At 37.7% G+C, this 21,041-nt stretch overlaps 1 protein-coding gene across 1 annotated transcript in view; it reads left to right on the forward strand.

The window, feature by feature from the left end:
• LOC125663295 (receptor-type tyrosine-protein phosphatase alpha-like) overlaps window positions 1-21,041 on the forward strand; it is a 62,077-nt gene that overhangs the window by 29,840 nt on the left and 11,196 nt on the right. The window contains exons 17-24 of the mRNA XM_056147668.1: window positions 2,860-2,988; window positions 4,738-4,886; window positions 14,421-14,556; window positions 14,923-15,051; window positions 19,509-19,593; window positions 19,866-19,933; window positions 20,202-20,336; window positions 20,490-20,606. Coding sequence (XP_056003643.1) covers window positions 2,860-2,988; window positions 4,738-4,886; window positions 14,421-14,556; window positions 14,923-15,051; window positions 19,509-19,593; window positions 19,866-19,933; window positions 20,202-20,336; window positions 20,490-20,606 — 948 coding nt within the window. The remainder of the gene's footprint in view (window positions 1-2,859; window positions 2,989-4,737; window positions 4,887-14,420; window positions 14,557-14,922; window positions 15,052-19,508; window positions 19,594-19,865; window positions 19,934-20,201; window positions 20,337-20,489; window positions 20,607-21,041) is intronic.

The following is a 21,041-nucleotide window of genomic DNA, read 5'->3' on the forward strand; positions in this document are numbered from 1 at the left end:
ATAGATAGTTCGGCAAACACGGGACAGTTTCCTCCCAAATTCATTTTGTTAACTTTTATTATTTCTTGTTCTATGGAATAAAACCTCTTACCCTCCATGGGTATCAAAGAAATATATCCTATATTTTTCCCCCTAACAGATTCCAAATAGACTATCAAACCCAGTTAAAAAAGAATGTGTTGTATGTATATTGATTGATTGTCTATCGTTAAACTTCCCACTTGAGAATATCCCACTCATATGGAAACGCTCGCGCCGGTAAGTGAGAAAGTTTCCGAGTTTACTTTCGGTAGGTCGGTGGTCTCTTCCCAGGTACATTGTATTTTGGGTTCTCTCTTCCACCAATAAAAAAAATCGCTAAAACGCATCAAAGATGCGTATGGCCGAGTAGCAGTTTGGAAAAGTATGCACACTTGCATTCTCGAAGTAAAAACATGCACTAGTTTATAAGTATGAAGCTTTGAATGTCCGCAATAAGTATTTAGTGTGATAATGACCTTGACATTTGGATTTCAAAAGCAACATCAATTTTGAATGTCATCAGGATTTGAAGACTGATAAACATGCACCATCAAGTACATGTATAAAAGTTAAGGCAAACTCAAATCTTCAGTATATAGTGAAAAAGAGACTTTGACATCAAATTAAATAGGAACATTCCTCGTTTGGGTGTGATCAATATATATACAAGTCTGATAAAGACGCACCAAGTAGTATGAAAGTTAACGACTGGACAAGCTCAAATATATGGCATTTAGTGACAATGACCTTAACCTCAAAATAAATAGGAACCTTCCTCTTTTGGATGTGATCATGTTAATTAAGTTTCACAAAGATACCATAGTATGAAAGTTAGAGAGCAGACAAACTCAAATTTATGGCATTTAGTGACAAAGTGACCGTGACCTCAAAATAAATAGTGATCATGTCATGCATGTCTCAGAAAGATGCACCAAAAAGTATGACAGTTAGAGACCGGACAAACTAATTGTGGATGCCGCCCGCCTGACTACCCTTCAACAAATTAAAAGCCGAGATTTGCTACGCAACTGGGCTAAAAAGATAACTGAAACAAGAGATGTTTGTAAAACACATATGCCCCTCATGGTGCAAAATTGAAAAGGGTTATACACACACATCATTTAATTGAGAGTAGTATCATCAATTCAAAATATTGAGCAGACAATATCTTCCTATGTCAAGAGTGAATTGACCATGTGACATAAAAATCAATAGGGGTCATCTACTCCTTATGCTGTACCAGTGTACCAAGTTTGGTGTCAATCAAGCAAATAATTCTTAAAATATAGGAGACAGCAGATTACTATGTCCAGTTCAACAATTGACATTTGACCTCAAAATCAATATGGGTCATCTTCTCCTGAAGATGTACCAGTGTACTAAGTTTGATGTCTGTCAAGCAAAAGGGTTATCAAGATATTGAGTGGACAGTATATTACTATATTCAGTTTGACCTTTGACCATGTGACCTCAAAATCAATAGGAGTCACCTCCTCCTGAATATACACTACTGTACTAAGTTTGATGTCTATCAAGCAAAGGGTTCTCAAGATATTGAGCGGACAGTATATTCCAATGTCCAGGTTGACCCTTGACCATGTGACTTCAAAATCAATAGGGGTCATCTTCTCCTGAATACGTACCGGTGTACCAAGTTTGATGTCTGTCAAGCAAAGGGTTCTCAAGATATTGAGCAGACAGTATATTCCAATGTCCAGTTTAACTCTTGACCTTTGATCACGTGACCTCAAAATCAATAGGAGTCATCTTCTCCTGAAGATGTACCAGTGTATGAAGTTTGATGTATGTCAAGCAAAGGGTTCTCAAGATATTGAGCGGACAGTATATTCTAATGTCCTGTTTGACTCTTAACCTTTGACCATGTGACCTCAAAATCAATAGGAGTCATCTTCTCTTGAAGTTGTACCAGTGTACCAAGTTTGATGTCTGTCAAGCAAAGGGCTCTCAAGATATTGAACGGACAGTATATTCTTATGTCCAGTTTGACCCTTGACCATGTGACCTCAAAATCAATAGGGGTAATTTTCTTCTGCAGATGTACTGGTGTGCCAAGTTTGATGTCTGTCAAGCAAAGGGTTCTCTAGACATTGAATGGTCAGTATATTCCTATGCCCGGTTTGACCATTGACCATATGACCTCAAAATCAATAGGGGTCATCTACTCCTTAGGATGTAACAGTGTGCTAAGTTTGATGTTTTTCAAGCAAAGGGTTCTCAAGATATTCAGCAGACATTATATTCCTATGTCCAGAGGAGATTGACCCTTGACCTGAAAAACACCAGGGGTCCTCTTCTACTCATAACCAACCCACATATGAAATATCATTATCATCAAGTGAATGGTTCTCAAGATATTGAGCGGACAACACATGGTCTACCGAACGACAGTTGTAAACAATATGCCCCCTCTTTTTCAAAGGGGGGCATAAAAGTGTTGAGTGTAGTGGAAAACATTAATCAACCATATGGAAACGTCACTATTTGCCGGTGACGGGCTGTACAATTTCGGCCTATGTTCGGTGCTTTCTTTGCGGTCTCATCCGAAAGACTGCCCGGTATAGTCGCCTCTTATGACAAGGGGTACTGAGGATCTATCCTGACCCGAGCATATGTCTAAATATTACAACCCTTCACCGACAATGGTTGCGTCTCTATACGAGTTAAATATTCTGTATAGGGCGTTAAACAATATACAATAAATTAATCGAGTCACGCTAGATCCATTATGGTTGCATTTTTTAGTTAATTATTTTTTCTATATTATTATCAAAGAACAGCGAGATTTCATTGAAAGATCTTATTATTTCTGTATTGTAGGTTAAATGTGACCAATACTGGCCAGATATGCAACAATCCCTCTTACATGACGTAATTTCCGTCCGCACCACCAAGGAGAAACACTATGCGACATATTCAATTCGCGAGTTTATGGTAACCAATAAAAAGGTATCCACACGTTCTTCTGTATGCATCAAAAAGGATAGCACGAGGAAAATAATATAGATATCTATAAATGAAATCAACAAACACTAAAATTCGATGAAAATAGTTAAATCTATACATAAGGAAAAGCAATACTCTATAGGGGAGAAATTTCTCGGGTTGTAATCCCCCCCCCCCCCCCCCCCCCCCCCCCCCCCCCGTTTAGGGTTCATAAATTCGAGGATTCCGAATCACTATAAGCCACCCCCCCCCCTTTCAAAAACACATTGTGTATTAAAAATAAAAATATTCACGGTTTTTTAAATTCGCGGATCCCTAGACCGCGAATATTGCGAAAATTTCCACCGCGATTTATTTCCCCTTAGACAGTACCTAGACAAATCATAATTAGAAAAAAATTATCTACATACATGTATATAGCTTCACAAATACACCATGCGGCAAACAGTTAGCTGCAGGACTGTATCTCTCAGAAAATATATTGACGGAACAGAGAGCTATAGTTCCACCCCTATTAAAAACCTTCGATTTACGGCGCACAAAAAGCTGCGCACGGTTGAGACCTGATATCGTTGTATTCTTGTTTTGCTATCTCATAAATCGGAGGATTTTAATAGGGGTAGAATAGCTGTAATAATGTAGCCCTATCCAATTTTTTTTAATTCTGACGTTTTCGGGATAGGGCTACAATTCCATAGGATCTCCGTAATGGTGCAAAATAATTTTATGAATAACCGATAATAAACTCTGTGTATTAGTCCCAAATGTTGTTTACACCAAAAGGAGTACCAACTTTGTGCTCGGGCATGTCTAATAAAGGTGTTTTTCATTAACTACAATGTACAGCATGCAAAATTCTTCGTCTGCTCCGCCATGCTTGTTATCGCGAGATTTCGTAGGTGGATCTAATGAAAAACCTATACAATGACAATCAGCGCGAAAATGTAGTTATTCGAGCCACTTCAACAAAGGAAAATCATATTGTTGCAGAAAGAATTTACACTCTGCTGTTCGGTTTTTAACTTGATATTAAATTCAAACCTTTTCAATACCGACGAAATAGCTTTCGCCTCCATACTTTTCCATTCATGTAAATACTACCTTATATGGCATATGCAAATGACTTGACAATCGGAAGTTTATACTTCAGTACATCAAACATGGTGCACAAATATAAATCGAGAAATTGGAATTTATCGAAATTGTTCAAAACGGTAGAATAGAGCCTCACAAATCTTAAGTAGCAGGTTGTAAATTTATATATTGACTAAGAAACATAGAATATGATTTTATTTACGTAAAGAAAGTCAGGAAATGTTTAGAATGAGCGCAAACGTTGCGGGAGCGAATCACTCCCGCATTGCACCATTACGGAGATCCTAAGGAGTTGTAGCCCTCTCCCTAAAAAAAAAATCAAAAAAAAAAAAAATCAGAGCGGTCTACATTATTGCAGCTAGGGGTAGAACTGTAGCTCTCTGTTCATTTTCAGAGAGCTACAGTTCTGCAGCTAGTAAACCCTCAGTATAAAAGACACTGTTACAACAACATGCTTTAATATGATGGCTATTTAAATGAAGTATTTTGAAAATTTGTGTCCGAAGGGAATAAAAAATAAGTATGTATTCTGTATAAAATGCTACATTGTATGCTGTAGTCTAGTAGTAAAATATCAGCAAGTTAATGAAGTTGAACATTAGCCATCAAGTGTTATAGGCGTCTCTTTATACTTTATCTTTAAATCAATCATTGCAGTTAAACGAGAAAAGAATAGTGACACAGTATCAGTACATCGCCTGGACGGATCATGAATTACCGGAACCGCTCTGCCTCGCCATGTTTCATGCTCACGTGAGACGAACGATAGACAATCAAACTGCCGGTCCTACATTGGTACATTGCAGGTACGCTGATACATAAACTCTTGTTTGTGTTTAGTCTCACATCTCGTACGATAGTTTTAAATTGCTACATCCATTTGTAATCAGGAATCTGGATAATAATACACAGAATGATTAAATGAAAACTCGATCGTAGAGTATATTATGTGATATCTTGGTCTTAACATCAACAAAGGTTTCAACTGCCTCATTTAAAGTCAGCATTTTTAAAATTATACACTGATTTTTACTACGGATAACTCCATTTACCTGATCAAGATACAGGGCTTGCGGTGGATGTGGCCGGTCGATGGGGGATGCTTACTCCTTCCAGGTACCTCATCCCACATCTGGTATATCCAGGGGGTCTATGTTTGCCTAACCCTCTCTACTGTATTCCTGATAGGAGTTGTGAGATGTATCACTGTTCATTATCTTCACTGTTCGTTCACCTTTCATCAATCAGAGAATTAAGGATCATTGACTTCACACGTATGCTAGTGCTTTTTCACACCTAAATTATTGTTTTACCGAATTCACATAAGGTATTACAACAGTCGGCACAGCTGAGTTAATTATGTTTTTCCCAAAACTCCTTCACAGTACCGAAAAGGCTGGATAAAATACACCAAGTCGAATTCTATAAATACCAATTATCTCCCTTACGGAGGTACTCTACATCGTCATAATCGGTTATAAATATGGGTGAAAATATACATATCAGCAATATGTATCTATTCATTTCAAAATCCATCGCCTTGCTGAGTAGCTCAGTAGGTTAAAAGATGAACTGTAGATCGCGGGTTCGAGTCCAACAGGTTTTTTTGTATCAAATTGCTTTCTACTAAAACTGCATTTTTTGACTAAATAAAGTAAATTTGAAAGTTTTCAATTCCAAAGTATTGTTGTACATATCCACTTTTCATCCATATCAATTTATTCTGGTGTAGCATACCTCCTTAAAACCCATTCATTTCTGACACAATATCAGTAATAGAACAACATAATACACTAAATGTACTAGCAACGACACACAGTAACAATATAGCGTACTATAATTACAAAACATGTAGATTCGAGTTGGATTAGTATAAAATTTAAACGTGTTGTCAGCTCTATGCGTCGACCTAAACTGAATTTACATCGTTACTCGATTAAAACCGGTTCTATTGAACCGCATGATTGAACATACCTATTCAGGTATTCGAAATGAAAACTTAAAATATCTACAATAATTCATTCATTTCAACTAGGAAGAATATTCTAGCACACTAAAACTGATGGCTTCCCTTCCACTTTCCATAATATTTAAAACATTCGTGATAATCTTTAAAGTTGAAAATTAATTAAGACTTACAGTACATAACATTAGTTTAAATGTATGTTAGCTTCAAACAAGGAACATTGTTATGAACATATAATAGTAAATTAAACTTACCAGCATACCAAATATCAAAGACCTATGTCAAAACACAAAAAGTCGTGGTTCGGATAATAAAAAATGCTCCAAACATTCTATTATTTGACCTTTACATAAAAGATCAAAGTCAAATGTCAGAAAAACTGGCACACGACACTGTCTAATTATGGTATACCCACATACCAAAGACCTAGCCCAAAAATTCTATTTGACGATTACATTAATGGTCAAGGTCATCAAAGAAGAGGTCCACAGGCCTTATCAGTCACCTGAGTACTAGTGAAAAAGTATCCCTACTCCCAAGGGCTATGAACTCTAGAAAAACAAATTCCTGTTCTGAATGTCTAAACTAAACTCTAGTGTTCAGCAACAGTATAAAACAAGATGTGTAAAATTGCCATTTTTTTTGTACATCTTTTACTGCTATTCCTAAGTACGCATTTAGATTTTTATGCAGTATCAGCAAACTTACAGATAGATACTGTATACTAAGTTTGGCCCCAACCTGGAGTCAAGAACCCCTACCCCGGGGATCATCAAATTTACAATTTTGATAAAGGACTACCTGTTCTTTCTAAATATCCATTTGCATATGTAGTTTCAATTTAGTATCAATAACACTAAAGATGGCATTTAAGTGTTATACACATAAACACTATATAGTAAGTTTGGCCACACCTTGGGGTCAGAACTCCTACCCTGGGATTCAGGACTTTTGAAATTTACAAATTTGGTAAAGGACAACCTGCTCTGTCTAAATATCCATTTAGTATCAAAATCACTAAAGAAAATGTTATTTGTTTTACACATATAACAAGTTTGGTCCCACTCTGGGGTCAGAACCCCTACCCTGGGAATCATGAAATTTACATTTTTTGTAGAGGCCTTCCTGCTCTACATCACTATGCATTTAGTTTTTCTTACATGTGTGTGGTTCGTTAGAAGAAGAGTTTTGAAAAGTGGTCATTTTGGGAAGTTTTTGCCCCGCCCCTAAGGCCCCAGCAATCCTGAAATTTACAATTTGTGTTCTAGTTGTTCCATACCAATTTTGAAAAGAATTGGAATGGTAGTTATCAATAAGAAGTTAAAAATGTATGTTGTTCATACATTTAATAACTAACCATTTTGGCCCCACCCTAATACCAAAACCCCTCCCTCTGAGATCACCAAATTTACAATTTTGGTAAAGGACTACCTGTTCTTTCTAAATATCTATTTACTTTCTATTTAGTATCAACAGCATTTAAGAAGACGTTATTTAAGTGTTTTACATATAAACACTATATAACAAGTTTGGCACCGCCCTGGTCAAGGTCTTTACAAATGACACGTGGCACACTGCCTTATCATGGTATACCCTCATGCCAAACATCAAAGACATTTTAAAAGTTACGGTCTGGACAACAAAAACGCCCCCCAAAATCTATCATTTGACCGTAACATAAAAGCTCATCAAAAATTGCACGCGACACATGCCCAAAAAGTCTTTTAGGGGATTTTCGAGTTCTTCCATATACGTGTTTATTCTGCATTTAGTCACTATTACGTCGTACTTTTTTAGGCATGGTCATATCCGGTTTATCGTAGTTAACGCAAATACACTAAGTCTTGTGTAAGTGTTTAACCTATTAAAATGGACTTTGATTCTATGCAAGTATAATCGAACTAAAGAAATTTTTGTTACAGATAAGTGTTTCTTGTTCCTTTTACCGTAAAAGTAACATACAAAGGCGATGGAGCTTGCGATTGGCCCTATATAATCATTTGGAAATCCTTTCCAAAAAATGGTGGTGTAGATACATAAAAAGAATTGATCTTGAGCTCTTGAAAGTCAATCGACGATTGGTAAAGAAAACTGACTCAATGATAGCTGCAGAACTGTAGCTCTCTGAAAAAATATTTTGACATAACAGAGAGCTACAGAGCCACCCCTTATAAAAACCTTCGATTTACGGCGCACAAAAAGCTGCGCACGGTTGAGGCCTTGTATCGTTGTATTCTTGAGTTACTGTCTCATAAATTTAATATCAAAAAATTCTTAACATATTTTCCTACTATACTTGTGTCTAAACATACCTTCAAATATTCATTAAAGCCCCACACGACCTGAAAACTTCCAGCTTCAAATGATTTTGTTTGTTGACGTAGCCATGTTAGGTAGCCGGTCAATTCGAATCCTGGTTAATTTCCATACTTGCACAATAACGTCTAGATGTGAACTAATATCCCCACAAATATTTTAGCTAAATATTCTAAATAATATATCATCCCAGTGCCTTTAAATAATAATTATTCAAATAGCTAAACTCACGGCAATGCGGCTTTCATTAGTCTGGTCCGGTCTCCATCCCTGCCACACGAGTGTTAAGGACTTTAGTAGCATTTTCATGAATCAGGAGCTTATTTTACCTTTAGAAAAACTTTATTTTTTTAATTTCTATAAATTATTCGTATTGATAATAAATGAAGAGCGAATACATAACATATAACGAATTTTATGAATATATACCAACAACAACAGGGTACGAACTGACCCGGCTACCTAACATGGCTACGTCAACAAACAAAATCATTTGAAGCTGGGAGTTTTCAGGTCGTGTGGGGCTTTAATGAATATTTGAAGGTATGTTTAGACACAAGTATAGTAGGAAAATATGTTAAGAATTTTTTGATATTAAATTTATGAGACAGTAACTCAAGAATACAACGATATAAGGCCTCAACCGTGCGCAGCTTTTTGTGCGCCGTAAATCGAAGGTTTTTATAAGGGGTGGCTCTGTAGCTCTCTGTTATGTCAAAATATTTTTTCAGAGAGCTACAGTTCTGCAGCTAACTCAATGACTGAGTTGTCGGAAATCATCAATAAAAGTGTGGGGTGTGGGGGTGGGGGGATTGAATGAAGACATATACCAGCTATTGAAAGCTATTATGTCATGATTTATCTTTACAAATATTGGGCACCATTGGAATGAACGGCGACTTCGGCATTGCAAATCCGATAATGGATATATCGGTGCTTCTGAGGCATGCACGTAGAATGAGGGTGGGGGAGGGAATAGTCCCCATTTTAACAACCACAACTTTATATTTATATTTAAAAATAAATATATATTTCGTTACTATCATCAGTTTAATACCAGTGATATACTCGCTCTGCTTAACCACTTCAATCTCGAAGGGATTTTCTGGAATGTGAGATACGCTAAATATAGCTATTTTAGATCCGAACGATTAACTTTGCATCATTTGTAAGCTTTAGGTTTATCCATACTAGCCCGTAAAAACAGGGTGGAACCTCGTCCCGCTTTTCCTTTAGATATAAAAATAGAACATGACGCGCCACCTAGCGAGCGTGGTTGTTTTCCGCCGGAAGAAGATTGATTGTATTTTGCTCAACAATTTTTCACTAATATGAAGACGTCACCAAGACCGATGAAGGGCTTCAAATGTAGGCCTATGCTCGGCGCTTACGCAGTGAGGGTTCTTTAGCGTACCACGGGACATCCGTCTTTAAGGTCATCTCCGAGGACCGTGAAATTCACACCTGGTGCCGAGCAGTCACTACCTGTTTTAAAGACTAAGGTCTGTCGCGGCCGGGATTCAAACCCCGTTAATCAGCAGGCGGGGCGAACGCTCTAACATCTAGGCCAGAAGAAGAATTCACTCTGCAACAATATATCCCCCATCTGGGAAGGGGCGGCATACTCAGCAGGAAAGAATTGATCTATGTCTAATTCGTTCCTAAAACGAAATAAATCACATACAACAAACGGTTTAACTGTAAAGAAGTTCAGCATTTAACATTTGAATGATCGATTGATGTTTTCCGACAACACAATTTTTCAGTAATCTAGTGGCGCCCAGTTTTTATTGGTGGAAGAGAGAACCCAGATACAATGTACCTGGTAAGAGCCCACCGACCTCCCGAAAGTATACTGGGAAATTTTCTCACTTACCGGCGAGAGCGGCATACGAGCCCGCGCTGACAGAGATGAGACGTCGTGCGTATTTGAGCGCGATCCTCTTTCCACCGATCGGCCCCTTACCATTTGAATGAATATATTTTTCATATATTGCTATTTACATTATAAACTTTGTTTATTTATTGATTGAATATTGTTTAACGTCCCTCTCGAGAATATTTCACTCGTATGGAGACGTCACCACTGCCGGTGAAGGGCTGCAAAATTTAGGCATATGCTCGGCGCTTAAGGCCAGTGAGCAGGGAGGGATCTTTATCGTGCCACGCCTGCTGTGACACGGGGCCTCGGTTTTGGCGGTCTCATCCGAAGTACCGCCCCATTTAGTCGCCTCTTACGACAAGCAAGGGGTACTGGAGACCTATTCGAACTCGGACCCCCACGGGATTTTTAACTTTGTAAAGAAACCTCAGGGTTAATGATGGAAGCATGAACAGTTAAATATTTTTACCGACGTTGAACGATTTAAAAACATCTACCTTTGCATAAGTTGCTTAATACGCATAACAGGTTCAATATGAGATTCCAATACCTACATACAGTGTAATTACAAATTTTTAAAGTGCCCTAGAGATAAAACGTTCGCCCTGCATACGGATGGTCGGGGCTCGAATCCCGGCCGCGACATACTAACAGGTAGTAACTGTTCCATCGCCAAACGCTCGGTATCATTTGCGAATGTCGCGGGTCCTCCGAGATGACCTTAACATGGATGTGGCATGCTAAAGAACCCACACTGCTCAATGGCTGTAAGCACCGAGCAAAGCCTAAATTTGAACCCCTTGACCGGTCTTGGTGACGTCTCCATATAAGTGAAAATTCTCAAGAGGGACGATAAACAAGGGAAAAAAAAACAAATACAGAGTAACATTACCAAGTGGTGGTTAGACCCATGTACACATTAACTCTCGATTAATTGACGGATTTCATACTCACTTTTCCTCGCTACATTGGGACATTTCCATCGTTATTGGTATGCACTGGTGGCTGAATCATAAAACTCGGGAACCCCCATTTATCAATATCGAAATAACTGTTGTCCATGGTTAATAAACTAGGCCACTAAATCCGAGTTATAAAAATAGGATCGTTAACAATATACAACCATCATCTAATAACTTCATTAGCCTGTGTGGTTCCAGGTTAGAATTGCTCATCAGTACCCCTTGCTTGTCGTAAAAGACGACTAAATTGGGCGGCCCTTCAACTGAGAACACAAAAACCGAAGTCCCGTGTCACAGCAGGTGTGGCAAAATAACGATCCCCCTGCTCAGGCCGTCAGCGCTGAACATAGGCCTAAATTTTGCAGCCCTTCACCGGCAATGGTGACGTCTCTATATGAGTGAAATATTCTACAGAAGGACGTTCAATGATATTCAATCAATCATAATCACGGCATTTACTATTGGAAAAAGAAGATTATATATTGTGTAACGTCCCTCTCGACAATTTTTCACTCATGTAGAGATGCAATCATTGTCAGTGAAAATTTTCAAAATATAGGCCTTTGCTGGGCGGTTACGGTCTTTGAGTAGAGACAATTATTTATCGTGCCACAACTGCAGTAACACAGGGCTTCAGTTTGGGCTGGTATGACAGCTATACATTCTTTGTGACAAAACTTTTCGTATCGCGTCAATGGTCAGTGACGTCTCCACATTAGTGAAAACACTTCTAAAGGGATGTTAAATAATACAATGTATGTACAAGCAATGGCATCAACGTTTCTAACCTTGTGACTTTGACCTACTTTAAAAGCAAGGGAACCCATTAATACATGTATCTCTTCCTATCACTATTTAAGGTAGGCCTGTCAGGTGTTGTATACATATTCTTTATGACAATGAAAGGTTAAAATAACGAGCACTGATCAATCTCATAACCCCTGTAAGGAATACAAAATACAGAGTCGGGCAAACACGAACCCCTGAACATCCCGCTCGCGCCGGTAAGTGAGAAAGTTTACCAGATTACTTTCGGAAGGTCGGTGGTCTCTTTCCAGGTACACTGTATCTGGGTTCTCTCTTCCACAAATAAAAACTGGGCACCACCATATAACTGAAAAAAATGTAGAGTTTGGCGGAAAACAGCATACGAGGGGTGTTCGATATGTAATGTGTATTGTACCAGATCCCAATAGCACGTTGCACGATTCCGTGGATGTTGATACTCTTGGATAACTCTATTCAATTCCTTTCCAACGGTATAAACACGAGCCTTCAGATCCACATAGTTTTATACTTATAGTCCTTTCACTATAGCCAATCGTTGACCACTGTTGTAAAAATGGTTGGGAAACGGGTTGAGAATATTGAAGAAATTGGAGCTTATATGAAAGTTCGCACAAAACTCGGTCATTCGGTAATGAGATTTTTTACTGAATTGGGGGAAGTTTTTGTGGGTCTGATAAGGTATCTTATGAGACAGTTCGTAGGTGGAGAAAGAAATCTCTTACTAGCAGAGAGTCCGTCAAAGATGCAGCAGAATCTAGCCGACCTGTGATTGTAGCAGGCAATGCAAAAGTCAAGGAGATAATTGAAAGTGGTGGCAGATACACAATTCGTGATATTGCCAAAACTGTTGTCGTATCGTTATCGTGGGTGCATTTAATTTTGAAGCGTATATTTTGAAAATACGAAATATTTCTGTCAGATGGATACCGCATATATTGACAGATGACCAAAGACGGGTATGAATACAAACCGCTGAACAATTGCTCAAAATGTTTCCCAAATTCAAGACAATTTGCAAACATTATTACTGGTGGCGAAACACGTGTTCACTATTTCGAACCATTAAGATCTATTGGAAACAAAATATGGCTAACTAAACACGGTAAAAGGCCGTTAGTTGCCAAAAGAACCGTATAAGCACAAAGAAGTTTCTTTATTACGCATATTCTTCTCCTGTGATGGTATAGCCGTACAAATTCCGGTGTCAAAGGGCAAAAGTGTTACTAGTCGTTATACTATATGTAACCGAGCAGGAAGGGAGATGTTGGTTTTATTAATTTATTCAGTAGAAAATAAAGGCATTGACCTACAATAACAGAAATACTAGTAATATTACAAATCAAGAAAGAAAAACATAAGTGAAATATGACAATTGTAAAATGTACCCACAGTAAACGTTTTAGAAGCATACTATACTTTACAAAAATATGTACTGTGTTCTGTAAATAATTTAGATTAGGATCTTACAGACTCATATAATCATTACGACTTTGAAAGCAAAATTACAATAAAGTAAAGAACTTGCAATCAAAATAATTACGTATATCGGCTCTTTATATGGAAATGAAACATATACTTAAATATAGAAATAACATACCATAAGATGCGGAAGATATCAGCTGGTTGTAACTCTTCAAAACGTAGTACTGCTCTAACTACATAGGTAAGCGCGGTAGATTTATACATATACTGAAATACTATTATTGGATAAAGAAATATGAAATTATCAATGAAATCAAAGAACCAATGAAATAACAAAATAAAACTTTACTCAGCCAACTCAATCCAGATGCGCAATTGAACTTACGGTAAATTGAATTTGAAGATTGTATTTAGCAAAACGATCAATGAAAAATATCAAAACGAATAAATATATATAGAAATTCATATTTATACTATCACATAGACAAGCTCAAGAAATATTATCATAAACGACGCCCTGAATCAAAATTTAGACTTCATGATAATGCTCCATCACATACATCTGAGTTTGTGAAGCAATTTTTGAAGTCGGAGAAGGTTACCTTCTTGCCACACCCACCATACTCTCCAGATCTAGCTCCATGCGACTTTTCATTTTTCCAAAACTTAAAAAATTCTTATCTGGTTGTCGTTACAAGTCCTGACAAGCCCTTGGCTCAACCATCAGTTAGTGCCTCAGAGGTCTACCTAAATTAATGTACCGTGATGCATTTCAGAAATTGATTCAGAGAGTGAAATTATGTATTTTAAACCGCGAAGAATACTTTGATCCTCTGTCGACAGGTCGCATTCGCCGCGAGCCCTATGTCTTAATATGTATAATCAAGATCAGTTTACCAAGAACGACGTAACATGTGATACCGTGGTGTCTGACCTTTCAGTAAGGTCAGTATCTTAATGAACATATTTCCTTTGAGCTGAATACTAAAGATTTTGCGTTTAGTAATGGTGTTGGCCAGACCGGAACTTACGTCGCTATCGACTCTTTGTACAAGGCTGGTAAACAGGAAAAGAAAATCAACGCATCAGAATACGTGAAGAAGATGAGGTGGAACCGAATGAACATGGTGCAGACTTATGTAAGTATATTTTATATATTTATTGTCGCTGATTGGTTGTGAATGGTAAGTGCAGTCATGAATGATGGAAGGTATAAAAAAAATTGTGGCGCATGTTCGGTCTTTTATAGGTATGTTTACGGTAATTATTTGCAAAATTGTTAGATGAATTAATTGGTGAATTTTGGGAATAGAGAATTAGTAATGAACGGTTGTAAACGGTTCAATGAAATTTGCTGTTAGATTTCCATACAGCTGGAAGCAATTTATTACATTGTAATAACTACATGTGATTTCATGGCACAACTGTAGATACCATGAAACTATTTCCTCGACAGCTTCTTAAAATCATTTACGGTAAGTATTGAAACTAGAAATTTATTACAGGAGCAGTACATACTGATTTTCCTGACACTCAGTGAGCGGTTTAAAGCAGACATCATTGTTCAGACGAAAGCAGATTTTTTGAAGAGAGCGGGGTCAATGACGAGAGATGAGCTGAACGAGGAGTTGAAGGTACTCAGCACCGTTTATCAGTCATAGATATTGCTCAACACCGCGTGTACAGCCTTATATATGTTATAGATATTGTACATTATATATGTTATAGATATTGTACACATTTGGCTTCTTTTGAAGTGAAAACCTCGATTTATCCACCCTGGAGAGAGAGAGAGAGAGCGGTTTCACCTAGGCCAATATTTTATCTTTTGAATTCTAGAAGTATATCGAGTATATAGTCCCCAATTTCTTCGTTTATATTACATATTCAACTGATTCGATATACAAGACCTTGTTCTGCGTGTAGTCAGTTTTTAAATCGAGTCAAGCTACTGACAAACAAGTTGATGGTACAGGGGTTTCAACAGTCTCGATTGAAGTCAGCTTTTCGTGAATTCTATGGTCGTTATAACGATCAAGTTCGTCAATACAACCTATCATTGCGTGTTTCATATCGATTGTGAGGTCATTCTTGGCACACTGATTTTGACTACGGATACTCCATTTACCTGCTAAAATCATTACATTGTACATGTTATTATTTGTATAATATCACCGTCAAAGTAAGCTATTGAATGCGAACCAATATCTCAACTGCATTGCATGTATATTATGCCATAAATTTTGATTACAAGTTATTTTTTCTCTCCTTTGTATCTCGGTCATAAATATATTGTTACTGTCGGTTGGGAGGCAATCCCGATTTGTACTCCATCACTAAATACATACTCTGTATATGGTTTTATGAAAACATCACATTTCTGAGGAATATGGTTGTAAGATAACTCCTATAAGCAATACAAAATAGATAGTTGATCAAACACGGATCCCTGGACACCCCATGCGTGGGATCAGGTGGAGGAATAAGCATCCCTTGTCGACTGGTAACACCCATCGTAAACCCTATATCCTGGTCGACCGCCGCGGTGGCCCGAGAGGTTAGAGCGTTCGCCCCGTATGCGGAAGGCCGGAGTTCGAATACCGGCCGCGACAGACCTACGTCGTTAAAATAGGTAGTGACAGTTCCATCGCCAAATGCTCGGCATTATGTGTGAATGTCACGGGTCCTCGGAGATGACCTCAAAAACGGATGTCCCGGGTCGCAGTAGGTGTGGCACGCAAAAGAACCCTCACTGCTCAATGGCCGTAAGCGCCAAGCATAGGCCTAAATTTGAAGCCCATTACCGGTCCTGGTGACGCCTCCATATGAGTGAACAATTCTCGAGCGAGACGTTAAGCAAGTTACAATAAATCACTCAATCATAACCGAGAGGTTCAAGAGAGTAACTATGATTGCTCGTTCACTAAACGCTCGGCATTAAAGAATGATAATGATGGGTTTTTATACAACCTTAAAACCGGAGGTCCTGTGTAGCGAAGGCGTTACACGTTAAATACCCCTCACTGCTACGGCCATAAGCGATAGACGTAGGTCTGAATATTAATAATTATATACAGCTATTCCGTGGGGATCCGGTTTAGAATAGGTCCTCTCTAGCCATTGCTTATTGTAAGAGAAAGGTGAAGATAACAAACAGTTATAAATCTCACAACTCCTATATAACCAAAACAAAATAAATAGTTGGACAAACACGGACCCTTGGACACACCAGAGGTGGGATCAGGCGCCTAGTAGGAGTAAGCATCGCCTGTCGACCGGTAACAGGCGCCGTGAGCCCTGTATCCTGATCAGGCAAACGCAGTCAAAACCAGTGCGCCATGAACAGCCTAACAGTCAGTACGAAACACGGCAGACAACACCCGACCCAATGATAAGGTTGTATTGACGAACTAGATCGTTACAACGACGATAGAATTTGCGAAATGCTGACCCCAATCGAGACTGTTGGAACCCCTGTACCATCAACTTGTTTGTCAGTAGCTTTCCTCGAATTAAAAACTGACTATACGCAGAACAAGCTCTTGCGTATCGAATCAGTTGAGACATATAAACACCATATGCAGCTGACAATGGAACATTGCTACACAAATATGGGAAGTTGACGATGGAGAACCTGAAATCATCACGTTTGTCATACAGTTGAGTTGCCAATTTGACGTTAATGTCTACTTCAATTAAAATATCTAAGTATGAAGGAGAAGTGGACGACCCTGTAGTGTCTTTCATGTCGGGCTCAGGGATAGATCGAATTGACATATGAATGAAAACTATTATTATACCCCCGCAACAAGTTGGGGGGTGGGGGGGGTATACTGGAATCGGGTTGTCCGTCTGTCTGTAGACACAATGGTTTCCGGGCTTTAAAGCATTATCCTTTCCACCTACAGTCACCATATCATATATATGGACTACCCATGGGATGAAGATGCTCCCGACCGATTTTGGGGTCAAAATGTCACGTGCACTGGACATCGAAGTATCAATATGGTTTCCGGGCTCTAAAGCGTTATCCTTTCCACCTAGTCACCATATTATACATATGGACTACCCATGGGATGAAGATGTTCCCTATCGATTTTGGGGTCTAAGGTCGCCCGCACTGGACATCGAAGTAGCAATATGGTTCGGTTTATCATGTCATTTGTTTTTTACACTCAGAAAAGAGGTAGTTTATACCTATTACCAACACCCTTTGGGAGATTGGGGTAAGCGGGGAGTATTCTTAGTGAGCATTGCTCACAGTACCTCTTGTTTTTCATTGTTAATGGACCAAACTTCGTCGATATATCTAAATGTCGAATTGAAGGCCACGATAAGATATTTTTTTCTTCTCGGTTATAAGTTTTTGAATAAATTATGCAATCAACAAAGGAGAACAACCCGAGCCCACGGGACTAAATCGGTTGGTCCTTCCGATGAAACCGCAAAAACCGGTGTCCCGTGTCACAGCAGGTGCGGCACAAAAATGGTCCGTGTTTGCTGAAGTCTTTTATTTTGTATTCCTTGTGGATCATGAGATTCATCATCAATACACATCATTGAATTTTTAATATGTTAATAATCATATAATTACCTTGATGTCAGAACAGAAATGTTAAACAATCTGATACTGGATATATAAGGGATTGTTTTTTTTTTTTTATAATTTATGACAATATTTTTTTTTGTGAAGGCAAATCTAAACAATTAAATATCATTATGCCCTAGATCTAATAATTCAATTACATGTATCTGAACTGCAAAGGGTTATCTCTGCGAGAATACAATGTTACATTTTTTTTGTGAAGCAACGGGAGTGAACACCATACATATATGTGACCGATCAACAGGGGATGCTTACCCCTCCTAGGCACCTGATTCCACCTCTGGTGTGTCATGGGGTCCGTGTTTACCCAACTATCTATTTTGTATTGCTTGTAGGAGTTATGAGATTGACTCATTAACTGTTCGTTATCTTCACCTTGCATATATCTTAACAATTTAAGCATCTTAATGACACATCCTTAAAACAGCTACCAATGTATGAAATGACATTTGGTCACTTCAAAATATTGTTTCGGGCTTTTATAGTCAGGCTTTTTAAAGCGCTTAGCGTAGCTGCGCTTTTTTGTGTTATTGACATCATCTTCTCAATGGAAGAAAATATGGCTTGCATACGAGAAGTTGATTCACAATCGGATCACGCGCTCGTCCTTTTCCGTAACCGGTTACGGAAATAGCCGAGCACTTACGATTTGTTGATTCATTGTATCCATGAATAACGTCTTATGGACTACCACTCTATGTAAATTCTTCGCCTTTTGAAATTGTCTTATCTGGTTCCTTTTCCCTTTGCTAGTTCCCTTCCAGTTGTTGAGCACTCGTACCATGATGGGCAGGTACAGTGGCTTTTATTCTGATGAATGGTGCCCTTAATTGGAATATTTTCCGTTTGTTGGGTTCTCAAGTAAATTTTACTATCACGTCTAATTTACTAAGCAAAACAAGAGACTCATGGGCCACATCACTCACCTGGGTGAAGGACCGTCCCATTTAGTCGCCTTTTACAAGCAAGGGGTACTGGGGACCTATTCTAACCAGGATCACCACATGCCTTAAGATTATTTGTTTCATCATTTAAAGAAACAGTAATTCAGGATATAGCATTTATTGTCCCCATCGTTAAAAATATCACTCTCCTCCACGGGAGGTAGCTTTTTTGTCTCGGGGACCATACATTTGGTATCACCCATCATGCCTATTCTATAACTGTATACAATTAATGTAATCAATGGCTAGTGCCTTTATTTGTTAACAATACATGATTGTAAGCAATTTACATATTTTCAACAAAGTGAGTAGTTTCAAGCACAAACAATTATTAATTGTACTCATAAAAAACGTATCATAAATATATGATTTGAAAAGATTATATTTTCACTACAACAAAAAAAAAAACATGCACGTCATATTGCTTATGTAAACAAAAGCAAGACACAAGCCAAGTTTACATTACAAAAAAACTGTGAGATATATGATGCAAATCATGACCATACCTATTGAAGGTTTAAGAAAGAATTTCGTATTTCAGAAACTCCAAAACATTCAACCTTCTTACACAGAAGCAGAATACATCAGATTTAGCAGAGGGGTTAGTCAAACGTCTATACGTCCGCGTAAGCGATTATTGTCTTTGTAGTAGATAGATCAACATTTTAAAAAGATTCCTTTCTCTCAATGTTAATGTTTATGAATTTTATATCGTTTTAAATGTATCTATTCCTTTGGGTTCATATGATAAATCATTTATATATATATATATATATATATATATATATATATATATATATATATAAAACCTATTCCGTGTACTTAAATTTTATTGTATTTTAAAATATATGATTCAAGATCAGACGAATATTTACAAAAGTCAGTTTTCTTTTTTCAGTTGAAAGGTACAGTCTACATGTACGTCTCTCAAGATGCAACGATGCAGTGAATGCCATCAGTCTCCCGGTATGTATAACAAGGAACAGACATATTACATCACGTTCAAAAATCAAAATCTTAAGAAGCTGGAAGCTACATGTGTATTCAAAAGTTGGCAATGCTGCTCAATGTACATGTACATTCGTTTTCCAAAACATCTATAAAAGATAATGAAGTTCTGATTCACTCCCGTTAAATATAAATTAACACTAACCATTATCCACGATTTGCGTATAGTACATATGTACATGTATCATAAAGTATTCGATATGTGTTTATTTTGTTTTACTGCCAGTCCTACGTCAGTCAGAAATCCTTTATAGTGACACAATGCCCGACACCAGAGGACGCTGTTTTCTTCCTGCACATGCTCACTGAGTACAAATCAAATACCGTGATTTGTATGGACGCACAAGAGGACCTGGAATTTGTATGTACCAGACATGAATGACGAAAACGTCGCCATCACGTTACTTTTATTTACACGTAGAATCAAATTTGCAGACATTTGTACACCCGCAGTTTATTTTGATTATGTTGTTTGTTTGTTGTTGTTTTTTATAATCAAGATATTTCATTCCAGAGTAGCGAATGGCTACCACATCATAAATCAAAAACTTTACCTCCGTTCACCGTCCATCGTCAGCGGGAAAATGTCACAGGTGTCAAGTGTACAACGCTTCATATTGTTACTAATGGGGTAGGTAATATGTTATAGCACATATAGACGGGATAGACAATATATCATACATCTTTACTAATAAATTAACTCCGAAATACTTGCTCCAGAGTTAGTGCTTGCATCTTGAATATTGCTTCATATGTTAGGTGAACTCCGTAAACTATAATACAATTCTGCTTGATTGATAAATATCGTAAACTTATTTAAAAACCGACTTTCGTTTTCCATAAACTACCTTGAAATAGCCAAAAAAAAAAAAAAAACCCAAAAAAAACAACAACAAAAACCGAGAGTAGATGGCGGATGTAAACCAGTTTTCTTTTTTTCTAAAATGACAACTTGATGACAGCACAATATGAAGTAAATCCGTTGTTTATCGATGCTTGATTTTGATCTTACAGATGAAATAGGTTTTGATAATTGTTGAATAAATGAAATATACTTGTTGTTTTT

The sequence above is a fragment of the Ostrea edulis genome, chromosome 8, assembly GCF_947568905.1.
Source record: "Ostrea edulis chromosome 8, xbOstEdul1.1, whole genome shotgun sequence".
NCBI lineage: Eukaryota > Metazoa > Mollusca > Bivalvia > Ostreida > Ostreidae > Ostrea > Ostrea edulis.